Here is a 19,297-nt window from a genome sequence, read left to right as displayed (position 1 = left end):
CAGATCAATATTGAAACACCTTTGTTTGGTCTTTTGCTGCACTGTTCTCAAGATAAACTTTGCTGCAGAAAAGTCAACTTCAGCAGTTTCTTACATAAAATTGAACTGAAATACAAAAGAGCTGCTTCAGAGGCTTTCAAGCAATATATCTGTATCTGCGAGTGGGGTCTGGCAGCCCCTAAGTGAAAACAGAACCATTCCAAGACTTGTTTAAATACATTTTACAAACCTCCTTCTACTTTATGAAGCGCTTTCAGTCTGCAGCATTCTCCTTCTTCCTAGCAAAAGCCTTTTCCCTTAGTCCTTTTATCCCTTCCCATGAAGCCTTTTGGCAGTTAAGTGAAGAGGGGATAAACCCTACTTTTGGAAGAGGAGTCTCAAGAAGATGCTGGTGTTACAGACTCAGAAGAAAAACTAAGAACACCAATGAGAATTAAGATGTCAGTAGGCTACAGAGTATGGAAGATAGCCACAGTGTAGTGAGAAACGATTTTTAAAGAGCTGCAGTGGAGACTACAGAGAGAAGTCAGCATGAGGAGATGTATGAATTAAATAAAGATCAATAACAGAAATACCAAATAAAGACAAGCTTCCAGTGGCAGCTTCTTAGTGATTTTGCTGTGTGAGCCCTCCTGCTCCATCCCAGTTACAGTCTGAAGACAGGTGCTCAAGCGGTGAGGGATGATTCATGCTGCCTCACTCCCCAGCCCTCACTCAGTTCCCTCTGATGAGTGGCATTTTCTGGTTCCTGCAGGTCCCTGTGATACCTCCCACAGTCCTGTGACCCCCCACTCCCGCTGCAAGGACTGTGCCCCTCAGCGAGAGCCCTTCAGCTACTGCAGAAGCTCACCCGAGGAAAGTTCTGAAGGATGTCTGATCACCATCCGGTCCTTCTTTACTAGAAATATATCTGCTTTCCAGCATAACTACCGCTCTTGGCAAACGCTTTTGGTTCTCATTGGGTGACTTGGAGGGCTTATTACTTTTTTTCAGACCCTTTCTTTAAAATCTCCTTTCTGCCCATTTCACCATCCTCTCCAAAACGGAGACAGGGCCTCAGATGATTCATTCACTCTGTCTGCAATTCCTTGTTTGCTGTGTGGGACAGCTCTTTTGGTCTCTTTAAGAGAGCTGCAATTTTGTCACCCTGTTGCACAGTTTCCTTTTGCCTCCTGGGACATTTCACATTAAGCTGGCAGTATGACTCTTGTACTGTCTGACTGGATTTTCCTTGTGTGACTTCATTGGGAAGAGAAATATTTAAGTATAGAACTGGAATTGAAACAAATTAAGATTTAGATCAAGGCTTGCAGTTTAGACAGTCTTATAAAAGAGCTTGTAACATACCCCAAATTTCTTGAAAATATGAGCCCTGGAAGTTCTGTCCTTTGGGAGGGCAAAAATGAAGACACCTAAATAACTATTTATATTTTAAAACCTTGACTTAAATGTGAGGAAAATATTAGTTTTTCTGTTCTTAGTAACACACTGGATCTGGAAGACTGTTTTACTGTGGTAGACAATATGAAAAGCACTTTAAGAACCTCAGATAAACCCAGACTTCCCCTCTAGCCATGGTACCTATGCTTCTGTTGATATATCTAAGCTTTGACTGCACTAACTAACCCAGTGAAGAGTCTCCATGGAGACTGAAAAGTCATTTTAAACAGTAACGATTTTCAGAATAGAAATCTCTCTTAACAGATATTGTATGAAATTTCAGCTAGAGGCAACATTTCCTCATCATTCTTGGTTACTTTTGTATTTTCTGTAATGTACTCATGAAAATACACACATAGACAACAAAACTCTGTGAAGATTATAAAAGATGAATAAGCATTTGTATTTAAGATGAATTACCAATATTGATTTTCCTTGATCTATGAAGGGAATGTCTTTAAATCTGCTTAGAAATACAACTTCAACAGCTATATAAAGCACTGAGCATTTGTGGTTTAAAAGCTCAGAAAAAATGTAGATTATAAAGGTTGCACTAAATATGGAGAGAGGCTAAGATGGCTAATTTCAATTTGCATATCTAAAAATACCACACAAAAGTGGTATTTATTATTTCTCTCAATGTTTCTGCAACCTACACACATGCAATTTTAATCTATGTCTCTTCTTTTTTTTCTTTTTTAATTGCACATGCAGGTTTCTTGTGGGTGACTTGTCACTGGGCCTTAATGATGTGTTGGCCAATTCACCCCCAGCAAGCAAAACTGAAAGGACTGACACTAAATATCACATCAAAGGAAGGTCTGCACCCTTATCCTTTCTGGCTGGTTCATATTTTGTTCTCTCCTTTTCTCCCAGAGCCTGTAATATTCAGTTCTATTATCTTCTTGTTTGTAGCAAGGGAGCTGTGATATGCAGGCTCCTCTCACTGACTAGCAGCAGAAACTGCTAGACTCCTTTCTTCAGAATTGTTTTGAAACAGAATTTATTTGGGTTTTTTTCTTTATTTTTGCTTCCCTTAGTACACTTTGCCTCTGATGATATATACACATAGCTAAGTGTGAATTTAATGTGTTCAATTAATATGGATTTCCTACAGAGTTTTGCCCTCCAGGGACAACAGGAAAAACAACCACCTCACATGACAGATGCTAGTGTTTAGTTTAATGTATGTCTGAAAGGCACAGTTTAAAATGTAGATATGGAAGAACTGGGGAAATCATACAGTTCTGTCTCCGTCAAACTGGGCCTGAAATCATCTTTGCCAGTATTATGATTTTCCAGGGGAGCCATTCTCTATTGATTGTTTTTTAATTGAAAGAACGCTTTCTTTTCACTTGCTGTGAACAAAGCACTATAAATAGAGATTTACAGTGCAAGTGACAGGAGGCATTTCAAGACAAAATACATTGATTTATTCTTCCACTTGGAATTTGTTCCTCTTATGATGTGAACTCATGGAACAGCATGTTTGCTACAAGTAGAGGGGAGCAGAGAGCTTATGAAAGCCTTCCCTGCTGTGAACATTGGACAGTTACAACTCTTCTCATGATTCCATGGGTGAATCAAATTTTAGCTGCATTTTTAAAAATCCCAATGGTGGCAGGAAAGAGGAGAGGATGGAGTGAGGTCCTTATTATCTCAGGTAGAGTTAGAATTGACCAAAGAAGGACCATCTGCTTCTCCACATTTTGCTCCATGTTTCTAGAAGTTATTCACAGACCCAGTACTTTCTAATTCCCTCTCCCCAACTCCCCTGAAACCATGGTTCACAATCTTCTGCTGAAGCACTAATGTATAGATGAAACACTTGTCACATGTGATCACTGAGCTGTCACTGCCTGACCCCTTACAATGAACATCCCTAAATTGCTGCGGCTATGTATGCCGGGTTTTGTCACAGGGAGAACTGCAATGACTTTGCAGGAATAATATGTACTTAAAGTCTATACTGCATGAACTAAGAACTGCACAGTGATATCCAAGTTAGGATGGAGGATATTGTCTTAAGTATTGGAACCAGTGTTATCCCAGAATCTCACTGGGGCATCTCAACTATCTTGCATCTTTCTGTCCAGCATTGTGTTACACAGCAAAGGCAACAGCAACAGATTCAGCCACGGAGATGGTCCTCAGTTGCTTGGTGGCCAGCACAGAGGAAGATTAAAGCTGAAAGGCAGTCCCTCCTCTGGTCCCTCTGGGGAGTTTTATAAGCAGCTTATGACCTCCAAGGCTCACTGTTTTCACTACCAGATTTGCAAGGGTATCACACAATGTCTAGAGAAATTAGGTGCTGTTGAAGTATGTTTTCTGCTAAAGTCTATTTAATAAATAAACAAAACCTTGTCCAGATAGGAGACAGGTTCTTCTGTGCTTTTTGTTACACAGAATCATACAGGTTGGAAAAGACCTTTAAAATCAAGTCCAACCAATAACCTGACACAGCTAAGTTCACCACTAAACCATCTCCCTAAGCACCACGTCCAAATGTCTTTCAAATACCCCCAGGGATGGAGACTCAACCACTTCCCTGGGCAGCCTAGGCCAATGCTTGACAACCCTTTCAGTGAAGTAATATTTCCTAATACCCAATCTAAACCTCCCCTGGCACCACTTGAGGCCATTTCCTCTTGTCCTATCGCTTGTTACTTGGGAGAAGAGACCAACACCCACCTGGCTACAACCTCCTTTCAGTAGTTGTAGAGAGCAATAAGGTCTCCCCTCAGCCTCCTCCAGACTAGACAACCCCAGCTCCCTCAGCCACTCCTCATAAGACTTGCTCTCCAGACCCTTCATCATCTTCATTACCGTTCTCTGGACAAGCTGCAGCACCTCAATATCCTTCTTGTAGTGAGGGGCCCAAAACTGAACACAGTATTCAAGGTGCGGCCTCACCAGTGCCGAGTACAGGGGCACGATCACTTCCCTACTCCTGCTGGCCACACTATTCCTGATACAAGCCAGGATACTCCCCAAGCCTGTAGCATTGCAAGGGGTTGTTGTGGCCCAAGTATAGGACCTGGCACTTGGCCTTGTTAAACCTCATACAGTTGACCTCGGTCCATCGATCCAGCCTGTTTGGGTCCCTCTGCAGAGCTTTTCTACCCTCAAGCAGATTAATACTTCTGCCTAGCTTAGTGTTGCCTGCAAACTTACTGAGGACACAGTTGATCCCCTCATCCAGATCATTGATAACGATATTAAACAAGACTGGCCCCAAAACGGAGCACTGGGGGACAGTGCTTGTGACCAGCCGCCTACTGGGTTTAACTCCATTCACCACAACCCTTTCAGCCTGGCCATCCAGCCAGATATTTAGCCAGAGGAGAGTACACCCCTTCAAGCCATGAACAGCCAGTTTCTGCAGGAGAATGCTGTGGGGAACACTCTCAAAGGTTTTACTTAAGTCCAGGTAGACAACATCCACAGCCTTTCCCTCATGTACTAAGTGGGTCACCTTGTCATAGAAGGGGATCAGGTTAGTTAAGCAAGACCTGCCTTTCCTAAACCTATGCTGCCTGGGCCTGATCACTTGGTTATCCTGTATGTGCCATGTGATGGCACTCAAGATGGTCTGATTCCTGATCTTCCCCAGCACTGAGGTATTTTCCAGAAAGAGATGGGCCTTAATGCCTTTTGTATTGTAGGAAACCTGAGCAAGCACTGTGTAGAAGTAGAACCTCTAATTTGGACTAACAAGATATTTTCCCTTCTTTTTCCTTATTTTATAACAACTCTATATTCATAAACATAGAAAGTCAGAAATGTTTATTTGTCTTTAACATTCTGTCACCTGACACTAAGGGGACAGACAGGTTCTATTAGGAATCCTTGGCAGTACTAAATTGTAGTTACAGTTAAAGCTTTATTTTCTTAATAGAATTTTATGATTAGTATAGCACAGAAATTATTATTAGAATGGCACAGGATTTCTACAAGCAGAATCAATGTAGTACAATCTATAAGTAGCATAATACAGAATTTATCTTACAACTTAAGATTTCTAATTACTTAGACCACAACATGCAATTTCTAATTACTTATACCTTAACTTAAAGTACAATTTCTAATCACTTAGACCTCATTTAACTTAACTTATGATTTCTAATCACTTAGACTCTCTGCAGACTGGGTCAGATTTTAATACATGGTATTGTATCACTGTAACAATCATAATCTAGACTCAAGAATCGTATAAAAGAAGATGAGTCACTCAGTCCTCAGAGGACTCAGATGATGCTGGAGGCATCCCTGGCTAACCAGGGGAACCCAGGTCTCACTGTCCAGCAGCAGCTCCAGCCCAGGTTCCCCACTTAGGATTTGTAACTGCTTAATTTTGTAGACAGTGCTCTGGGTTATGATTCCCCGCTCTGTGACAGGGTCATCACCACTGGGTTGGCTGGGTGCCTGGGACTTTCAAGACTGGTTAGGAAGGGAGTAATCAGCCTGGAAGCCAGGAGTCTTAAGGCCAATGGGGAGAGGAAGAAGAAATCTGTTTGGTTTGTCTATTTGGTTCACAAGATCTTTAGAGTCTGATAATGAGGGGAAAGGGAATGAATACATGACCAGCTCGGACACAGAGAACAACTGTTTGTCTTATAAAATGGTGTTAGTTATGCTAACCATATTACCAGGGCTTGGGAGCAGGGGATACTAGTCACACATGCATATGATAAAAATAGATTTCCTGATGTAAATTCCTTCTTGACGCTGTAGCTTTGGATTTTTTGTGGCAATCAGACAGAGCTAGATTGCAATGCTTTTACAGGTCTGGATTTGTACCGACATAGTCTGTTCAGAAAATATCTGTGTCCTGAGCTTCCTAAGAAGCTGAAATTACAGTTCTTCAAGTGCCACGCAATCTGCTCTGGCAGCCAGCTGGAACCTACCACCATAATAGTTTTAAGATCTATCTTAAGTCACTGTTCATGACTTACTTGAAACAGAGGTTTCCAAAAGTTACATTGTTCATGGTCTGATATTCTCTGTATGGATTTGGCAGTGGCTTAAACAACAAATGGGACTGAAAAAAAAGACTTTTTTTTTAAAAAAATTGAAAATATTTGTTATTATGCATTCACTGCAAATGTCTTAGTTTAATGGTCAAGGCCTTGCAATAGTCTGAGGATAGACACTCTAAACGTTGCTTCATTTGCAGGCCAGAGCTAAATAGCATTAAGTTATGCTTTGAAAATAAACACTATTACTGGGTTATGTTGGCATGTCACTTTGCACTTTCAGTTCCAATATAAGAACATTGACAGCACTTTTCCTGCTTGATCAGAGAGCTGAATTACAGTAGAACTTGTTTTACTCACCCACATACAACCTGTATCTCACATGGCTATCTTCCTTTTAAAACTGCCAATGATTGACACTCTAAACAAGCCATGCTGAAATCAGATGGAGAGGAAAGGAGGAATCAAAAGCAGAAGAGCTAGCAGGAGGAAGTAAGAAGCCTGAGGAGAGCAGAGGTGAGGAAGCTAATGAGAGACAGGGAACTCAGTTGAACTTCTTCAGACTGCCCACAAGGCTGTACGCTGCTTTGGTGCTGACTTGTACAGCTTCGGTTTTGTTTGGTTTTTGAACAAGTAACCTCCAGGCTGCATGAATGAAACCGAAGCCTGCAGTGCTACTGACATATATCCCGATCCACAGAAGATTACTGAAAATCTGAAATCCCCCAAAGGAACAGCTCCTTCAGCAAATCTCAAGGTTTGGGTTTGGTGCAGGGGCCGTGACATTCCTCAGAAGTTAAGAATAACAGATTTAGAGTATTAGACTATGGGGAAAAGTAAATCTTCTGCAACTAGAGCTGAGAGTGTGAAGTGTTCAGGGATATTACTGAGTCACTGATAAGAGTCACATGTTGGCTGGCAGCAGAGCTTTCCTTTGGGAATGCTGAGCGACAGTGTGTAACTTTGTCAACGTGCACAGGGAGATAAAAAGAGTATATTTCTTCCTGTTCAGCCAATAAAACCTATCATTGCCACAAGATTTTATGAAATTTATTATTAACAAAAATAAATATTGTGACTTGATGATAACATGCCAGGTTTTGTTTCTTCTGCTACTGGATGTGTCTCTCTATAAAATAAAGAGACAGGCTAGACCAAATATTGGAATTAGTCTTTCATATACCTCCTTTGGCATATGGTTATATTACCATGCTTAAGTTGTTTGTCTTCCTAATAAAATCCAACAGCTCACCACTGGCCTCTCAGAGGCATTTTCCACTTCAACTTTTTGAAAAATAAAAGCATTATCATAGGAAAAAAGAGACAAAACTGAAAATCTCATTAAGAGTATCTTAGCATGGTCTAATTAATGGATAGCAGTTCAGCATGGCAGCATTTAGACGTTAATTTGATCATCAGGTCTGCTTTCATCTACCTCAGTGTAACCCTCAGTGACCATATCTAAAGAAGAACAGGATCTGGTACAGAGTGGAAGACACCTGCTTTATTTGACAACAGTTCTTTGAATGGGTCAGTATCTATATTGTCTCCTCAGTCATGCAATGAAACTCCACAGTGAAATTTCCAGTCCAACAAACCAAGTTTGTGTTCACACTGTCACATCTGCACTATTATTATTAATGATTGATGTTCAGTTCGGTTACTGGCTGAGGGATAGCAGGCTACAAAATAGGTATGTTCTGTTTCTTGCTGTGTGATTGTAAAGAGCAATGGGCAGAACCACACAAACTACAGAATAATTCTACCACGTATGCTCCTGGGAACTAGAACTGAAGTATGGGGATAGTTAAGCACAACCTTTCTTCTTGCCAGATGTAGATAGTAACCAAGCATGATTTGCTAGTTTTTCATGTTTTCCCAAACAGAAGATACTGGTGGTTTCATATCAGACAGGACTGCCACATTTTTATGAGTGAGGAAGAAGGACCTAAGAAAGGAATGAGGCAGCCTTCCTTACTACTGCCCAGCTCTAATAAGAGGAGAAAAAATTAACCCCCAGAATTGCAGCCCTTATCTGTAGGGGTGGGGGTCATAAAGGAGGTGCAGCCACACTCATGATGTAGTTACCAGTCTGCAGCTGGTGCTAAAAGAGAGGCTGCAATCCATGATGCTGCAATAAGTCATGTCTAGTTATGACCAACAGCAGTCCTAATCAACTACCATGTGAGCTGAAATAGTAATAAAAAAATAATACACAGTTATTTAAGCCAATCGCTAGGCCACTTAGGGTCAGTGGAATTCAAGGGTGACGTAATCTTGCTGGTGAATTCCTGAAGCATATTACAGAGATTAGCACCAGTGACTGAGCGGGATCTGGGTGAATGATTGCTATCAACGACTTCATGACTGTGCTATCCAATCTCAAATTTGAGGGAAAATAAAGACATGGAGCACCCCGAGAGATTTCTGTCCAGGCAGTATTTATTCACTTTTCTTATTAGACTCCCCACTGGCAGCATTAATATGATTTCATGCAGCTGAGGACAGCTGAATTAACACCATGATATCGGGTGGCTGCCTAGTATCTAAGACAATGGCATATCTATAGTGAAGGAGGTTCAAGGTAGGTGTAGGACCTTCTGCAGAAGCACTTAATCCCACAGCAAAATGAATGAAAGGAGCAAGTGTGAGTGAGAGTCAACAGGACCAAGAACAACATATGGCTAATTTCAGTTCCACAAGTATGTTTCTTTTGATGGTTTAAGAACTTAAAAATAGGAAAGAATGAAAAGTGTAATGAAAACTTAACAGCTGTCTTTCCTGATTAATTGCTACAATGCATGAATCATTTTTTTGACAGTAAACCTACTGAAAACATTTTATGATGAGGTTTGAACTTTTAAATGAAAGGTTTTCTGTTTTCAAGACAAAATCACTTGGATAAGGTTTTGCATAAATTTCCATGTGTAATATGCATATTTAAATTCTGGGTTTAGTAGAAAGAAAAAGATAAGAAAACATCTTGATCAAAGCAATGCTGTCCAGGCTACAGTGATGTTTAAGCCTAACATCAGATATGTTATCAGGAAGAGCCTTTAAAAAAACAGCCTATATTCTTTTTTGTCACTGAGAGTTTTCCAGGCAAACCTAAAGCCATGTATTTGGCAATGTCAGTGATAAGAGAGGGTAATACATCCCTTTCTGGCACATCCAAAACTTCAACCAACAAATAAATAGTTTGGATGGCATTGAATACTTTTTGTTGTTCTGTCATGAGTGACCCACTGAAAATTATAGAAACCTGTAATTAAAAAACATGAGACAATCCATTTGCAACATTTTCCTGTCATCATGGGTGCCTTTTTATTTTTATTTTTTTTAGGAAGACTCAGTTGCAGTATATGCTGCTCCTCAAATCTCTAGGAATATGCCCTGCCCTTGAGTTTGAAATGCAAGGGTACTCTTTTTTTGGGTATGCCTGGAGAAACATTGTGGAAGACTTTGGAGTGGGTCTGTGAAACTGGAAAACATGTATGTGGTTTGAGCTAGCACCAGTTTAGCATTTGTGAGCCAAAGTTTGACGACAGAGTTTTGAGGGAAAAGATCAGTTGTCATCACAGAGCTAAGCAAACTGACCCAGAATACAGAGTTTTGTTTAAATATTTTAAAACACCTTGTTTCCACCAAGAATAACTTTTTGATAAATGTCTTGATACAATATTGAGTGAGAAAAAATACAGTTTTTAGAAAAAAATTCTAATTTTTCACTGGCCTTAGTTCTTCTCACAGGAATAAGAAGTGAAAAGAAAAAGTGAAAAGAATTTTAGTGTCATTTTGTACATAACAAAAGTCCATTTCCAATAGTGAACGTTAAAAGGGAAAACCGTAAATTTCATGTAATTGCAACCATTAACCATGTAAAATGTGGGTTTCTTTCCTATATTTATATCTGTAAAGAGTACCACTCGCCTTTCCCCTTACGTCCATCTGTTGTGCAGAAGAAAGACTTAGACACAAATGAAAAAATATACCAAGTTGTGATTCTTTTGAAATATTCATCCTTAAATTTCACCCTTTTCTTTCCACAGAATATATTTTATGCAATAATAGCATTTCATTCTTTTGTTTTAAATAGAATGACATGAAATTATCCACCAACGTGCAACTTCTTGCACCTGCTTGGTGCTCTGTCCATATCAAGCCCAAGTTAATAAATTTAATATCAGCATGGTCTATGAGAATATTTTTCCAGCTGGCTCTAAGCTGCATTGTTGTGTGGAGGTTGCTGTCACCAGCAGACATGAAGCAGTTCATGTCTGGATAGAGCCCCACCGGACAGAGCTCCTGAGGATGTGCATGGGGGATGGCATACACAGCATGAATCTGCACTCTCTGCAGCAGAACTGCACAAACTGTGCTGCTTGTCAGGCCATACGTTCTGGCAAAGATGGATGGAGGCTAAATTTGCCTAGAAGCACTTTCCAGATTTGTTCCCTGATATACAGCAACTAATGGATTTTCTTCAATGATAGAACTAAGTTCAATATTGAGAGGTAAAAGAAAAATAGTCTGCCTGTAGATCAAGCATACGCTGAGCATGAATATTAGGCTGAAATTTTAGAGGTGGAAGCAAAAAGAAGGAAACCTTTACAACATACGCCTTTTAGAAGTGCATGTGGCAGTGCTGACATTAACTTAATGGGCTTAATTTACTTCTTACATTCGGCCATTAACATGCTAATGTATTTTCCAATTTTATTTTTTCTCTTAATGACAATTCAAAAAATGTCATCATGTCGCTTATAACAAAAAAGACACGACAGAACACAGGAAAAACAATTTCTAGTGCACTGTGGCTGAGGCTGCTAACTTAGAGTTCACTTGAGGTGCTAAAACGAAAGAAAAAGCTAATAATTTAAAGAAATGGAACAATTTTTTCCACAACGTTGTCCGGAACAACAACTAGTACTGGCATACCAAGTAAATTCAGCTGCCAAATGTCATGTTGTAGGGGATGCTACAGATCCTCCTTCTGGCCCCTTATAGATGGGAGTCACATTTGCTAAATCTAGTCAGCTGGGACCTCCCTGCTCTAGGCAGGACTGATGATTGAAAGTGTCTTGGTGAGCACCTCTGCCAGCTCCCTCAGTACCCTTGCATGGATCCCATCTGGCCCCATAGACTTGTGTCTAAGTGGTGCAGCAGGTCACTAACAATCTCCCCTTGGATTATGGGGCCTTCATTCTGCTCCCTGTCCCTGTCGTCCATCTCAGGGTACCCTGAGAACAACTGGTCTTACTATTAAAGAGTGAGGCAAAGAAGGCATTAAGTACCTCAGCCTTTTCCTCGTCCTTTGTCATTATTTTTGCCCCCACATCCAATAAGGGATGGAGATTCTCCTTAGCCCTTTTCTTGTTGCTAATGTATTTATAGAAACATTTTTTATTGTCCTGTACTGTGGTAGCCAGATTAAGTTCTAGCTGGGCTTTGGTCCTTCTAATTTTCTCTCTGTATAACCTTACAACATCATTGTAGTGCTCCTGAGTTGCCTGCCCCTTCTTCAAAGTTCATAAACTCTCCTTTTTTTCCTGAGTTCAGCCAAAGCTTTCTGTTCAGACAGGCTGGTCTTCTTCCCTGCCAGCTCGTCTTTCGGCACATGGGGACAGCCTGCTCCTGCACCTGTAAGATTTCCTTCTTAAAGAATGTCCAGTCTTCCTGGACTCCCGTGCTCTTCAGGACTGCCTCCCAAGGGACTCTGTCAACTGGTCTCCTAAACAGGCCAAAGTCTGCCCTCCAGAAGCCCAGGGTAGCAGTTCTGCTCACCCCCCTCCTTACTTCTCCAAGAATCGAAAACTCTTTCATTTCATGATCGCTATGCCCAAGACAGCCTCCAACCACCACATCACCAACAGGTCCATCTCTGTTTGCAAACAACAGGTCCAGTGGGGCAAATTCTCTAGTTGGCTCCCTCACCAGCTGTGTCAGGAAGTTATCTTCCACACAGTCCATGAACTTCCTAGACTGTTTCCTCTCTGCTGTATTGTATTTCCAGCAGACATCTGGAAAGTTGAAGTCCCGCAAAGAAAAAGGGCTAGCAACTGTGAGATTTCTCCCAGCTGCGTATAGAATGTTTCATCTTCCTCTTCGTTCTGGTTGGGTGGTCTGTAACAGAATTTCACCACGGTGTCTGCCTGTTGGCATTCCCTGTGATTCTTACCGATAACCACTCAACCCTATTGTCACCATCATTAAGCTCTAGACAGTCAAAACACTAACATACAGGGCTCTCCCACCACCTCTCCTTCCTTGCCTATCACAGAATGGTAGGGGTTGGAAGCGACCTCTGGATATCATCTTGTCCAACTCCCCTGCTTGAGCAGGAACACCTAGAGCAGGGTGCTATCCCTTCTGAGGAGTTTATAGCCATCCATTGCAGCATTGCAGTTGTGCGAATCATCCTACCATGCTTTGGTGATGGCAACTATATCATAGTTTTTCTGCTGCACAATGTCTTCCAGCTCCTCCTGTTACTCATGCTGCGTGCATTGGTGTAGATGCACTTCAGTTGGGCTATTGATCCTGACACCTTCTGGGGGAACAAAGCCCTAATTCCAATGTGACCATTCTCAGGTGCTTCTGTGGTTTCTAACACATCAATAAGCCTTATGTCTTTGTTACTGCATGATCTCCATCCCCTACCTGCACTGAGACAGCAGACCAAAGGACCTCGCTAGCACATTGTCCCTCAAACATTAGCATGCTACCCTCGGGCTTATCTCTAGCAAGCCTGGTTTTATCTCTTTCCCCCTTCAAATCTAATTTAAAGCTCTTTCAATGAGCCCTGCTAACTCCTGTGCAAAGATCACTTTCACCCTTTGAGACAGGTGTACCCCATCTGTTGCCAGCAGACCTGCTGTCATATGGACCGACCCATGATCAAAACCACCAAAATTCTGCCAGTGACACCAGGCTCGAAGCCAGGTGTTGATCAGCTGGCTCTTCCTGCTTCTTCCCTCATCATTCCCTGCAACTGGAAGGACAGAGGAGAACACTACTTGTGCTTCGGATCCCTTAACCAGTTGTCCCAAAGCCCTGAAGGCTCTCTTGATTCTTCTTGGGCTTCTAGTTGTAACTTCATTGCCTCCTACCTGAAAAATCAATAATGGATAATAACCCAAGGGCCATACCAAGGTAGGAAGTTTTCTCTTCATATCTTTAACCCGGGCCCCAGGGAGGCAGCAGACTTCCCTGAGAAGTGTGTCCAGTCTGCATATTAGGCCTGTGTTCCCTTCAGAAGGGAGTCTCCTAAATAATTATTAAGGACCTGTCAATTTTGTAGGTCAGTCTGAACTGTCTGCCAAGCTAGGCTCATTTAAACAGCATCTGTCGTAGTACATGTGAAACCATACAGGGACATAGCTATTTAGAGAACACAAGTTGAACATACCCCAGAAGGAAGCAGTTCTGAAGTGATTGAACATGGACATGAGCACTGGCAGTGTATTCTTAACATCGTCCTCTGGCTCAAACTGAAGGCAATAAATCACTGGGTGTACATACAGCAGAACTATCAGCAGTACCAACTCAGGATTTCTCATGCCAAAAGTTTCTGAACCTTAAAAAAAATCTCTATTTAGTTTACAACTTTTGTTGTTATTCTTATTTGCAATTTTTAAAGGTTTTTTATTTTAATTAGGGAAGGTAAGATATGAATGTTTCCTGAAGTGTCTGCAGTGTGGCTGAAGTTTATTAGACCTTCAAGTCATTTACTTAAGCTTTTAGGCAAAAGCTTTTCTGTCTCACAGGGTGGTGGATAAATGCTTGGCTACTATACTATTGCATATATTGGTGCTAATATGCTGAGATAAAAATACAGATACTGATTTTTTTAAATGTAAAATATTAATAGTCAGATGCAGAATTTCTCACAGCTGAATAGATTCATGCTGACCCAGGCATGGCACCTAGAAACATTACTATGCATCTGTGGCTGTAAAGGAGACATGTCAGCCAGACTTTAGACTGAAAAATCACCTTTCAATGACAGTACAACTGCTTTGAACTAACTGCTTTTAAAGAATCATCCCAACACACATTTTAAACCAAACTCCTTTATCCGAATCTAAAAGGTACTTGTAGATTCATAGGCCTGACTGCAGTGCAGTTTCTAGATCAAGCTTGAAGCTGGTGTGATTTGAGCTTGTATTTGGCCCACTGAGTACATATATGAAATGGCACCACCACCTTCAGAGGCACATTTTTCCCCCAGAAAAGCATTTTAAGCCCCAGAGAGGCTTAAACGGTCCCGCTCCCTCCCCCCATATCTTTCACAAATGCACAGGCCCATGTTCATACCCAGTGCTTGCTTTCCTGCAGCATTGGTAATTGCAAGTTTTCTTTAACTTCTCTCCCATTCAGAAGCATGCTGTAGTTTTGTAATTACTATCAAAATTGGAGCACGGGCTAATCAGAATCAATTATCAGCTGTGAGATGGGAAGAATAAAACAGGAAGAACAGCAGGGCGGCAACTGGGCTCATGAAATTAAAAATAACAAGCAAATCTATGTCTCATCCTGACAAGTGAGGCACTCCGCCTCTCTGTCACCCCTTCCATCATGCAGATGACTGCTCAGTAGCTCTTGGCACACAATAATGCAATCCCTCTTATCCACCAAATTTCTACAGTAGCTGCCAACTGTTTATTCTAGATAAAAATGATATAAAAATAATATTTCACAATTATTTAAGAACTACAGAGTTTTAAAACATTTTTTTGTTTCATTTTACAGGGACTATTTTTTTTTTAATTAGTATGATGCCTAGTTACTTTTCACCAGGAGACGAAGAGTGCGAACCATACCAGATCTAGGAGACTGGAAAACAAACAGCTGGGGAAATTAATAATAAGTACTCATATTTACACTTGCTATAAAGAAACCTTTGTGTCAGAGGAAGCTAGATAATACATGGCATGCCATCTGGTTTGCCCTGAGATGGGGCAATGAGATTTGCAGACTACCACTGGTCCTAGACAGCCATTATCACCCAGTTAACCCAGTGCTTGAACAGAATCAGCCCGTGGACAAAGAACAGCAGAGGGAAAGCAAGGAAATGCTTCACCTGGCAGGCCCAGGAAGCAGTGGTGTTGGCAGCCACAACTGCAGGTTTAACTGAGAGGTTGGGTGTACTCCTTGATTCCCTGTTTTTGCTAGACTTTCAGAGCAGCCTGTATGAATAACACTTTCAGCTACCTCCTGTTAGGTAGCAGATTCTGTCTCATGCTGTTGAAAAGAGCAGTACTCACAAATGTGTAACAGCAAGCACTCAGCATGATGCCTCCATCTTGTACAAAATGGGCAGAGCAACCCTTTGGTGTAACAAGTCACAGTGAGCAAATATGTCCTTCTCTTTGAGTATCAAGCAAGAGACTCGTCTCAGATACATTCAGTTGTCCAAAAGCTATTTGTCTGGTCTATACTAGCCATGTAAGCTTATTGATTCTCTAGTGAATGGAAAGAGCAATTCTGTGTAGAGTCTACAGATAACTGATGGAGGCGAGTAGCTGGGACATGTTCTGGAGTTGGTCCTTTCCCTGGAGGAGTATGAATGACTACATCTCCAGCACTTTTACACAGGAAATGTTAGGCAACCCAAGATCCCATTTCTTGTAGAGCAGAATCAAGCTAAAGTTCTCATCCCTTATTTTCAGAGTGGTGAAACTCTGAACCAGGCTCAGCATATACAGTCCAAGAAGAACTCCAGGTGTAGAGAGGGAAGGTGCTCCATAGGTTCAGTGACAGTTTCTACCACAATAAAAAGTAGAAGAGTGTAAAAGAGAGAAAGTTTTTCTTGAAGAATCAGGCTGGCCAGAAATTCCCCTTAGAAACAGGCATCACAGCATCACTGCCTTTTACTTTAAATGTGAAACATGTTTCTGACCCCGCCTGTCCTGAAAGAAGTAGAGAGTAGTGCATATCTTAAAATAAATTTTTAAAAAGCCAAAGAGACATACTGAAAAAATCGCACAAACTCTGAACAAAATCCTCTCTCAAACACAGTTCTCCCATGGGAAAAGCATGCAAGAGAGCACGTGGAGCGCACATGACAAATGCTATTCATATCCCTCAGAGCACTGCTAGGAGGCTCTCTGATATTAAAATAACTTGTAAAGGCAGCGAACACTGATATTAACTCTAGCGTTCCTTTTGGGTCAGCTTTACTCAAAAACCCCTGAGATTGTTTGGATCCTGACTGACACACGTCTGATTAAAATGACATGCTTTTATGGAGACATCTGGACATTCACATAATACAAGGCAATATAAGTACTGGCCGTTTGAGGTTCTGCTATTCTGATGAAGTGTGCTCATAATTTTTACACTTGAGGCACAAGACTGACAGCATTATGTATAACCAGCTATGGTTAAAAGAAACATGATGAAAAATTAAATTAAAAGACAACCCCCACACATGGTATCTCATTTTTTCCTATGAAATATAGAAATGCTTTCTAGTATCTTAGCAGTTACTCTCCACACTAGCATATTGCTGGTTTTAGTAGTATGAATAATGCACATTAACTAAAATCACAGAAAACAAAATGGTTACAATGAATTATATGCAACACATTGTGAAGTATTCATTGTCTCTCCAGAAAAAGACCCCACTGTATATTTGGGTGTATGAATGCCTGGACACTGTATTTGGAAATAAGGTTCCCAAAATAATTTACAGTGTCACAGCAGGTGAGTGATATCAAATATTCTCTGTGCTATTTAATAAGAATTCCAAATTTTACTTACCAATCCTGCACAGCATTGAAAGATTCTTCATTCGTGATGTCATACATTAAAATGAAGCCCATGGCACCTCGGTAGTAAGCCGTGGTAATAGTTCTGTATCTCTCCTGACCTGCTGTGTCCTGAAACAATAACAAACAATAATTTTACATATTGCAAATATATCGACAAATTATATTTTTTTTAATAGAAAGAAAACTCTGACAACAGTTATTATACAACTCTGCAATCCTACTCATAAAACTAATCAAGAGGGAGAAAACTGAGAATAACAGGAAAAAGGAGAATTCTGCATTGAATCATAATAGGAGGGACACATCCATTCTGTCATGAGGTGAGAGTGAAGAGAAGCAGAAAGGCACAGCCCTCTGTCAAGTCATATATCCTGAGTCATCACTGATTCTTGTCATTCAACCTGAGAGCTGAGTAAGAACCTTGCCTCCTGCTCCTGCCTTGTACCTTCCCAGTTTGACAGAAGGGGCAGGTAAAATCTCATGTCCTGGATAAAATGCTGGGACAAAATAGCATCCTTAAGATCTTCGTTATAAGATCAGAATAGTTCCTGAAGTCTGGAAACATCCTGACCAAAAAGGCAATGTTTAATCGTTCTGTTCTTGTGACTGGAAGCCATTGGTGGTCACGTCAACTTTAGCACCATCTGTGCTGACAAAATAAAATCTGGAGGGCAGTGCTTTTAAAATACGTATATCTGAAAAAAAATAAAAATGTTTTCTAGCAGTCTCTTACCTCAAACCAGTTTTCTCCCTCATTCTCTGTGTCTCATTCAACTGCCTTTAAGGTAAGTAATGTTAAGTCTTCCTTTCTCCTACTGCTTGCTTTACTTATTTCCAATAAAAATCTTCAGGTCAGGGACTACCTATTACTACATTTATACGCAACGTCTAGCATAACCACCCATGTCTGTACTAAGATTGTGAGACAACAGCAATAACTAAAATACAGGAAATGCATAATTATTTCCTGTTCCAGCTTTAGATGACATGTAACATTTTAGTGCAATCCTATAACTGTCCAACAGATCATCTGCACATATTCAATTTTAAAAACTTTGAAACTTAATTTCAGTACTTCAGAGTTTTTGAGCAGATAAAAGAAATAGCTTACTTTACAATACAGACAAATTTAATTTGCCTTCCTATAGAGAGAGAAGAATAACCAGTGATAAAAAATGTTTTATTTGGTGTGTTTTCTGAAATGGTTCCTGGGCTAGCAGTACTGCATATGAACAAGAGAGAAATAGGTTAAGTGGGCCACCTTCTTTACACATATATCATTCATCTTGTAAACTAAAAAAGTAAAAAAAAAGAGATTCTGCATACTTCAGAAACCACTTACAGAATAAGAAACATAACCAAGACAGTTGGTGAAACCAGACAAGGTCTTAGGTAAAATATATGGATTCTGTTCATTCTAGATTACAGCCGCTACTGCTTTGTTGTAGTTTCAGTGATCCAAGATGGAAAGCTAATGCAGAAGTTAGACTCTAACAGGTCTCACAGGATGTTAGGTTATGCCTTTGTGGGAAAAGGCCAGAGAGATCTAAACTTTTTCTGCCTATACTCTGAGTTGGCTAAGCCTGTACCAGCTGTGGTCTGGAGGTTTGATAACTGCATTAGAGAACTACTCCCAAATTTTCTCGTGGTATTACTGAATATCAAGGTATTAAGGCTTGTGCTTTAAGCCTGTGCATATTCTAATACTCAGAGGTCAGTTCTTTCTCAATATGTCATAGTCTGTCAATAAGACAGAAGTATCACTGAAATATGAGTGAAATTATTTATTAGCATAAGAAATATCACCTGTCATTATTTAAAACTATATATTTGTATTTTGTTTCATGGAATAAGGTTTACTCTCACATGGTTTGTTGGCTTCTTTTATTTGATTTGATATTAGAGAAAAGAGCTGGAAGGTACAGAAGGAAAATATGGCCTATAGCAAGCACGCAGCCTTTCTGTACATTAGAGATAAGTTTTTCAAACAAGTTTTGTCAGTGCCTATCTGCTTGTTTGTTAGTCAGAGACATGTATGGTTGGAAATATGATGGTATGACAAGCAGGAACCCACTGATACTGGAGCAAATCTTATTTTGCTGCAGG

The 19,297-nt window shown here is 40.5% G+C and overlaps 1 protein-coding gene across 1 annotated transcript in view; it reads right to left on the bottom strand.

Moving 5' to 3' along the window:
* RAB3C (RAB3C, member RAS oncogene family) overlaps positions 1 to 19,297 on the bottom strand; it is a 133,651-nt gene that overhangs the window by 52,664 nt on the left and 61,690 nt on the right. The window contains exon 3 of the mRNA XM_064438507.1: positions 17,181 to 17,299. Coding sequence (XP_064294577.1) covers positions 17,181 to 17,299 — 119 coding nt within the window. The remainder of the gene's footprint in view (positions 1 to 17,180; positions 17,300 to 19,297) is intronic.

This window comes from Phalacrocorax carbo, chromosome Z (genome assembly GCF_963921805.1).
Source record: "Phalacrocorax carbo chromosome Z, bPhaCar2.1, whole genome shotgun sequence".
Taxonomy (NCBI): domain Eukaryota; kingdom Metazoa; phylum Chordata; class Aves; order Suliformes; family Phalacrocoracidae; genus Phalacrocorax; species Phalacrocorax carbo.
The sequence above is the reverse complement of the archived record's forward strand: the minus strand, read 5'-3'. Positions and strand labels throughout refer to the sequence as shown.